Source organism: Sesamum indicum, linkage group LG5, assembly GCF_000512975.1.
Source record: "Sesamum indicum cultivar Zhongzhi No. 13 linkage group LG5, S_indicum_v1.0, whole genome shotgun sequence".
NCBI lineage: Eukaryota > Viridiplantae > Streptophyta > Magnoliopsida > Lamiales > Pedaliaceae > Sesamum > Sesamum indicum.
The window spans coordinates 15,626,050-15,634,901 of NC_026149.1; the positions used below are offsets into that span (position 1 = coordinate 15,626,050).

Below are 8,852 nucleotides of genomic sequence, written 5' to 3' on the forward strand. Positions count from 1 at the left end.
AGGTTTGACAATCTATCTATTAGATCCTCTCAGGCCTATGCCTTCAGTTTTTTGCTCTTGTTCTTGAACATTGTTATCAGATGAATTGTTATCAACAGACTCAAGATTTGGTTCCAAGTGATCATTTTCATTCTCCAAATTTTCAATGTCAGGTTCAGTGCTTATTGGTGGTGTATAACAGGTGATAGGATCAGTAATTTTATCAGCATAAGGAAAAATATCTTCCTTAAAAACCCCATCTCTTGAAACAAGAACTACTTTCTTATCAATGTCATAGACTTTATAACTTTTTGGTTAGGAGCATACCCCAGAAAAACACACTTAACAGCTCTTGAATCAAATTTAGACTTATGAGGCAAGTTGTTGGATGCAAAAACACAAGCAACCAAAGGTTCTGAAGAGGGAAAAATCAACAGGTTTGTTAAACAATATCTCATAGGGAGTTATCATTTTCAATACAGGAGTTGGAATTCTTTATCATGTAAGTGGATGTTAATATAGCCTCAATCCAAAACATTTTTGGTAAGTTGGATTGGAACATCAATGATCTAGCTACTTGTAGCAAGTGTTTGTGTTTTCTTTCTACAATGTCATTTTGTTGAGGTGTGTATGTGCAAGTAGTTTGATGAATAATACCTTCTTCTTTAAAGAATTTTTGACATTGTTCACTTAAAACTCCCAATCCATTATCAGTCCTTATTCTCTTAATTCTCTTATCAAATTTTGTCCAAATCATTTTGTGGAATTCCTTTAACAAATAGAAAGTTTGTGATTTTTGTTGCATAAGATAGGTTCAAGTGCATCTACCGTGGTCATCTACCGTGCATGTAAATGCAATTGTTTATAGAGTAGTCATAGTAAGGACCCCACAAATCGATATGCATAAGATCAAAACAATCATTAGAATGAGAATTGCCTGAAGTAAAAGGCAGCCTTTGCTGCTTTGCCTTTGGGCAAATTTCACAAGAAGAGTTATAATTCTTGATGTTCTCAATAGTCCTGTGTTAATCAAAACATCATGTGACAAATGTCCTAATCTTCTATGCCAGGATTTAGGACATATGAAGGATGCAGCAAGTCCAACATTAGTGCAATTTACACAAAGTTTCTTGTATGAATTTCTTGTCAAAGGATTCAGCCTTGAGTGTATATAAATTTCCTACTAGGCATGCTATGGCAATGACATCCTTAATCTTGTGGTCCTGCACAATACAGTAAGATTTAAAGAATTTAAATCTTATTGAGGAGATACTACATAATTTACTGACAGACAAAAGATTGAACTTTAAATCTGGAACAAGCACGGCATTTTCTAATAACAGTTTACTGTTTAATCTTACATTTCCAGTACATTTAACTACATGCTTTGTACTATCAGCCAAATGTATACAGGTGTTTTGATTATTGTTTTTAGCATGATCAAATAATGAATTATTATTACACATGTGGGCTGTGGAACTACAATCAATAATCCGTGCATTTGAATTCCCAGTTTCAGATTTGATATGTTCAAGGCACTTACCTGAGAATTCATAATTCTCACCATCTTGGAAATATTTGTGATTTCAGCCCTTCAACAAGCCTCTGAAACTCTTATCTCACCAAGTCTGTCATAGTTCTTTCATCCACTGCACTGTTGGTTTTTTCACTTTCAGTTTTCACCACAGCAACAATTTTGTTTGTGATCATGGTATTTCCTTTCTTTTGATCCAAGAATGCTTTACACCTGATGGGTGTCGAATCCACCAAAAATAATTCCTACGAATACTTTTGTAGATGTGTGAGTAGGGTCGAATCCACAGAGATTGGTTTTAAATTAATTCCTTCAAAAATGAAAATAATTAGGGGGAGTTTTGATTGTGAAGAAGAATAAAACTAAAAAACTAATAAAATTAGAAGAGATAAATATAAGAGAAGAGTATTCCAATTAAAGATAGGATCACGCTTAATTCCACGGTTGATCATAGATGTAAAGATAACAATTATTTATGATAGATAAATTGGTTATGGCCATTGGTACGACCTAACGACCTCACCTTTCCTTACCTTGTAGATAGTCAAGAAACGTCCGTTGACTAATTCCCTAATCAGTAAACAACCTTGGGAACGTCCTCAAGATTTAATTTACCGACAGCATTAAGAATTAGAAAGGCCCAATTCTAATCAATAAATTCCTACGAGGATTTATTTAAATTAGATTGTGCATTCCCCACAACATAATCGAAAACTTCTACATAATCAATTATGCTATGTTACCACTAGTTATTGAATTAAACAAACAATTACGGATTTGCAAGTTCAATTGGCTAGGCAAATATTCTTGACAATAAATCAGATTATTTGTAATAAAAGCACAGACAACAACACAAATACCAATATGAATAAAAGTAGAAAGCATAAATTAGATCTCACAACCCGTTGGATTTAAGCATTCACCAAGTCTTCAACCGGAATGAGAGATTTAGCTAGACATGCTCATGGAAGAACGCATGAAAAGCAAAATAATATAAAAACGTAGAGAAATAGAAGAGTTCAAAAGTTGTCTCTTAAAGTGAATTACATCACCCATTTATAATAGCAAGATGCTTAGTTCTACTAGGATTAGAAGTAGATTCCTAGTTGAACTAAAAGACTTATAGAGATAAAATTATCATCCTAGTTAAACTCTTTCTTCATCAGAGGTAGTCCAAGCAGCTCCAAACTCTTGCCAAAAATTGAGTTTGAGTCTTGTTTGAATTTCCATTTTGGTGCTTTTCTTCATTTTCCATTTCTTTTGTCCTAATGCTGCAAAATAATATTTAATTAGGAGCATTTGGTCACAAAATAGGCTAAAATATTATATGAAATAAGCACAAAATGCGATCCTATCAATACCATTATGGATATCCAAGGATTTCAAAACATCCTTCCTTTAAGTGTCCAGTTTTTCCACAATGTTTACAAACATGTGATTTCTTGTCTACATGATTCTTCTTTCTTTGGAAATTTCTTGAGATTTCAGGTTTCTTGAAGGCCTGCATTGCCACATTTTCTGCCGTATATGTATGTCCTGAATTCACCTCCCTTTGCTTTTGCACTCTACATGGAATATGCTTGTTGTCTGGCAAGGGCTCCATCATCAAATCTGGCTTCTTACATGATCATATACCTCATTCAATCCCATAAGGAATTGCACGAGTGATCATTGATTTCTGCCGTTTCCTTTGCTGCTCCACAGGTACAATTAGGCATACGAGTGATGCATGTTAGTTCATCCCAAAGTTTCTTCAACCTTGAGAAATAACCAGACACTGTCATGGAGCCTTGAGAAGTGGAAGCCAATTCTTTCTTTAATGGACCGTTGCTTTGTCCAAACCTGTTTTCCAATTCCACCCACAATTCTTTTGAGGTATTGGTATACATAAAGCTCTCAGCAACTCCTCTGGATATGGAATTCAGAATCCATGAAGCAACCATGGAGTCTGTTCTGATCCATTGTTCAAATTCCTTTGCAATTTTATCCGTTTTTGTCCATCTCCATTGATGAAGCTAAGCTTCATCTTTGCCTTCAGTGCTAGTTTAATAGATCGACTCCAAGATAGGAAATTAGATCCGTCAAGAAGTGTAGTGACCGGACTTAAGCCTGGGTTATCTCCTGGCTACAACTTCAACATCTCTGGGTCTTCAGCCATTTTTGGTTTTGTATATGATTCTTGATTTCAAGAATTTGTTGTATTGGCAATTTTTCTCAAATAAATCAAAGACCATCAAAAGATGACTTTGATACCATGTAAAAGTATCACAGCGAAAGCATTAAAAATAAGAAAGAAATTTCTTGAAAAGTATGCGAATTTGCAGAGCTTTGAATTACAATTTTGAGTTTCTGTTTTTCTCTCATTCTGCTTCACTTAAACAAGAAGGCTACAGATTTCCCTCTTTATACAACGTTCCCAAATAACTGTTAATAACTAACTTGCATTTACACTTATAGAAACGTGAAATGGTGAAGCAATAACAGTATACAAGCCGCGACTACAAGTAAGCAAAACAATAAACTCGTGCTTAGTAATAAAAATGCAAGAAACTTGAATATGACTTATAGCTTCTTCCTCATCCAAGCCTTCATCTGCTTCAGTCAACTGCTGCAACTATAATCATCATCTTTTACAGTTTCCGACCAACTTTGTTCTTAAACAATTGTCGCAACCTGAATGGAAGGATTTTCTTGGTCATTTTCAATAGATTGCACACCAAATTTGACTATGTCGTAATCATTTCCCTCATGTTTGCCTTTTTGCCTTTTTGCCTTTCTCCAACAGGCTCTATTTTTCTCTTCCTTCATTCTTTTCCTATTTTCATTTAGTATTTTTGCTAATTATGTTCTCCCTACTCCTACGAAGCCGAATATTGATAAGCATTTGTTAAGTAAATAGTTGAAAATAAAGGAAATTAAGAGAGGAAAGGTAATAAAGAAATTAAAGGAAAAATAGAATAAAAAAAAAGAAAAGAAAACTCTCCTTTCTTCGGATGATAATTGGATATTTAAATCATAAATATTCTTTGAAAATACAAAGTGGTATGGGAGTTTTTTTTGGCACATAATTGAAGGAAAGACTAATAAATTGAAAAAGAAAACCCTTCATATTCAAATTGACACAGTTTTCCAACAAGAACATTTATTGGTAAAGAACAGAGGGCGCGTGCTGCCAACATCTGTAAATTGAAAGGTACAAAATAATTTTTTTTCAATTTAAAGTTGCATTATGCAAAAACACCAGAAATTTTGGGGCGCAAAATACAATTTTTCATATTTTAGGGAAGCACAATGTAATTTACCAAAAAATAATATGGTAACGGATAGGAGTGAGAGGGTATTAAATAAGCTTTTACAATGAAACGTACGATAACCAACGACCTTATATCCTCTGAAATAGACTGCCATCTTACGGCTTCAAGCTCCATGACCAGCCTCCTCGAAAGCTGCCAAATTTCACCGGCGCCCGGCGGGGCGGCCGAGCTTTCCTTGCCGATGACTTTCATCGACATCTTTTGGTTGCATTTTCATCCTATTCGCCGCCTTCTCTTCTACGAGTTCCCTTGTTCTAAGTCTTATTTCTTGGAGACCCTCGTTCCAAAACTCAAAGAATCGCTTTCCCAAACACTCAAACACTACCTTCCCCTTGCAGGCAATTTAGTCTACCCTTCAAACACCGAGAGGAAACCCATAATCCGTTATGTGGCGGGTGAGTCTGTTTCTGTATCGATCGCCGAGTCTGCTAATGATTTTGACAATCTTGTAGGAAATCATGCTCGAGATGCTGATCAATTCTACGATTTCATGCCTCAGCTGCAGCTGATAACTGATGAATCTGGTGACAAACTGTTACGATTGCTAGCCGTCCAGGTAACACTGTTTCCTGACCGTGGCATATGTATTGGCCTCACCAACCATCACTCCGCTGGCGATGCCAATTCGATTGTGGGGTTTATAAGGTCTTGGGCTACAATAAGTAAACATGGAGGTGATGAGGAGCTCTTGATCACACAAGGTGAATCTTTGCCGCTCTTTGATAGATCCCTGATGAAAGTCCCCCCTGGATTGGACACTATTTTCTGGAACCATGCCAAAGAAATTCCTTTGCAGCCCCCATCTTTCCCCTTACCGACCAATAGGGTCCGCGCTACATATGTTCTAAACCAATCTGCAATCAAGAAACTGAAGGATGCCGTTCTGTCAAGAAATCGAGGTTCAGTTCACACATCATCTTTTGTGGTCATGGCTGCTCATATCTGGACGTGTTTGGTAAGATCACTTACAGCTGGTGAGGAAGAGAGAGCTGCTGCTGCTGCTGCTCCTGCTGATGAGCTTGAAACCTTCCTGTTTGCAGTGGATACCCGGGCACGTTCGAATCCACCTTTACCTGGAAATTACTTTGGAAACTGCTTATCATATGGGCTGGTAAGAATTCGGCATCAGGATATGGTAGGGAATGAAGGGTTCTTTCTGGCGGCTGAGGCTATAGCAGATGTGATTAAAAACAGGGTAAACGATGTGGAGAAAACCTATGCAGATGCTGAGAATTGGTTTACGGAAGTCGGTTCAGTAGTACAGAGCCGCATTTTAGCAGTGTCTGGATCCGCCAGAGTTGATCTTTACAGCACGGATTTTGGATGGGGCAAGGTGAGAAAGCTGGAAACACTGTCGATCGATGGAGAGAATTATTCAATGTCGTTGTGTAAGGCGGGAGCCTCCGAGGGAGGATTAGAGGTTGGTTTGTCTTTGCCAAAGGTGATTATGGCTGCTTTTGCTGCTGCTTTTGCTGATGGAATAAAGGGTTCATAAGTCATCTGTTGCTGCTGCTGCTTTAACTGGATTCCTACAATTATGCAACAGCATAATGATTGCACCATAGTTTAAGAGGTTGAGTTCCTTCTTTTTCCATGTAATGATGGGGGTAGAACATTGCTTTCTCTATTGTGATTGTTTATGCAGCTTGGAAGATATTGTTACTGGTTGCTGGAAACATGTTTTTGTTTCATTCAAGATAATAAACCCTCTTTTGTCTTAGTGTTTAATTACATGAAAGTTGGATTTAGCTCTGGTTTGCGACTGGACTGGGACAAAATTTGGTAACTTGGGTGGCTAGAATACTTAAATTGCCCCAAATGAAATAAATATTAGGGTAAATTTTATTGATAATTCTTGATATTAGGTTTAAAAACACAAAATTCATTATATTTGATTTTATTTTCAAGTTATCTCCAAAATAGGTTAAAACATACCGAATGCTTGTCTTCATAGAGAAACACCATATCTTGGTGTTTTTATTTCGTTTGGCATGAATGCATACGTGTGTATATATATATTCACATACACATATGTAAATGTCTATATTATTATAGAAAAGAATTCTTTGATCGTAACATTTTTTGATTGTCTCATTTTCCCCTTTCATTAATTTTATTATTTAAAAACAAATTGCCATAATAGTAATTGATGCGTATGACTCAAGTACGATTGGTCCGAGAAGAAACGTTAAGCCCAGGAGAGAGAGCCCGCGTTTAGCCTAAGAGGAGGGCTCACTAGGCTCAGCCTAAGGAGGAGTCCCCCACCCCAGAATATGTCCAAGGGTGAAATTTAAGCATGGCCCAAGAAGAAGGCCCAGCACGAAGACCTGTTGCTCCTTTCCAAGCCTAGCCCGAGGGAGGAAGGTGCCTCCAGAAGTCGGACTCCTCACCCTAAGAGAACCCCTTGCGAAGCAGCAGTCCTCACAAAGTAGGACTCCCCTTTCACCCTAAGACTAGCTGCTTAAGAAACGGATGAAGATGCAACCTTATCCCCCGTTCCTCGCCATATGCATCTCAAGGACTCTTGCCGTAAAGGGACTCCTCCTTTATAAATACAAGGGGCTCCTCTCAGCGGACCCCCTGGCCAACTTAAAGAAGAATTCTTCTACTGCTATATTGCTATTCACATTCTCGCTTACGAAATTCTTATTTCTTTCACGATTTCTCTTTATAATTTATCCTTATATTTATTTTTTCTTAAATACGGGACTAACTGAAGTATCAGAGTGCTAACCTTTCATTTTGCAAGTCCTCTTTCTTAAGAGCTTTCACTTAATTGACCCAAATCCAACATCAAGATCTAAGAACTTTGGACCCATCCTAAAATTGCACGTATCAATTGGCGTCGTTTGTGGAAAATTGAGTTAAAGGCATGAGATACCTTGGAAAACCCCAACAATCGCTCTAACAAGCAGAAGACGGTGGAAACACCCAACAACAACAGGCTTTGCAGGTTGTTGCGGAAATCTCTCTATCACCGGTAGGAGGGTCCATCCCATCCTTTCCAGCTCCAATCTGCTCTCCGAAGTGACGGAACCGTTGGTCGACCCTCCAAGGCGAAGCATCTCCTTAGATACTACATTAGGTGTTGGGCGCAATCCAACAAGTAGTTACAACGCTGTTCGGAAGCAGATGATGATACTAGTCCCTACTCGCTCTGTCCCTACGATGGTAGCAGGCACCCTTTAAGGAAAAAGGGAAGGAAGGCCACCAGAAGAAGGCATCATTGTGACGGGGCCCCCGCCTACCTTGGTAAAAGGGCTCCCCTCTAGCCATTTCTCAGCAGGTTCCCCAACAATGGCTGGCTCGATTAGAGTGCCTTCAAAAGGGCCAAGAATTTCAGCACCAAGTAGCAGGAGTTCCGAGGAAAAACAATAGGGTGTCCCCTTCACAGATGCCATGATGGAGGACGAGCTCCTTGCAAACTATCACACCGCTGCCATTGCTGAGTATTATGGGTCAACTGACCCTTAAGAACACCTTTTGCATTGCGAGAACGCAGTCCTGCTGTACAGATATACGGACAGGATCAAGTGTCGAGTTTTCGTCACCACTTTTGCCAGGGCCACGCAACAATGATTTAACAAGTTGCCCCTAGATCAATAGGAATCTTTTAGGAGTTTAGGTCTCTTTTGCTGCACCAATCTGCCAGCAGCTGGAAGCTTCGAAAGACGGAGCTCAATCTCTTTGTCATACGCTAGAGGGATAATGAGCTGCTAAGGGAGTACCTGCAAAGGTTCAACACCATGGCCTTGGAAGTACCTTCTGCCAAACAAGAGGTGAAGGCTAGTGCCTTCTCGCAAGGACTCTTTGACGGGGACTTCTTCAAATCCCTTGCCAAGAACCCTATTTCAAAATTCGATGCCCTTTTGGCTAGTGCGTCCAAGTAGATTAACATGAAAGATGCACAGGCCGCCAAGAAGGAAAGTCGGGGAGAAAAGAGAAAAAAGGCTGGGAAGAGGCCCCCTTTAAGAACAACACGACGAATTTAAGGACAAGAAGGCACACTTCCATAGGATCCATGT

The 8,852-nt window shown here is 38.8% G+C and overlaps 1 protein-coding gene across 1 annotated transcript; it reads left to right on the forward strand.

Moving 5' to 3' along the window:
* LOC105162663 (anthocyanidin 3-O-glucoside 6''-O-acyltransferase-like) lies at positions 4,856-6,558 on the forward strand. Its single transcript, XM_011080747.2, has one exon. The coding sequence runs from the start codon at positions 4,871-4,873 to the stop codon at positions 6,320-6,322; it is 1,452 nt and encodes a 483-aa protein (XP_011079049.1). The 5' UTR covers positions 4,856-4,870; the 3' UTR covers positions 6,323-6,558.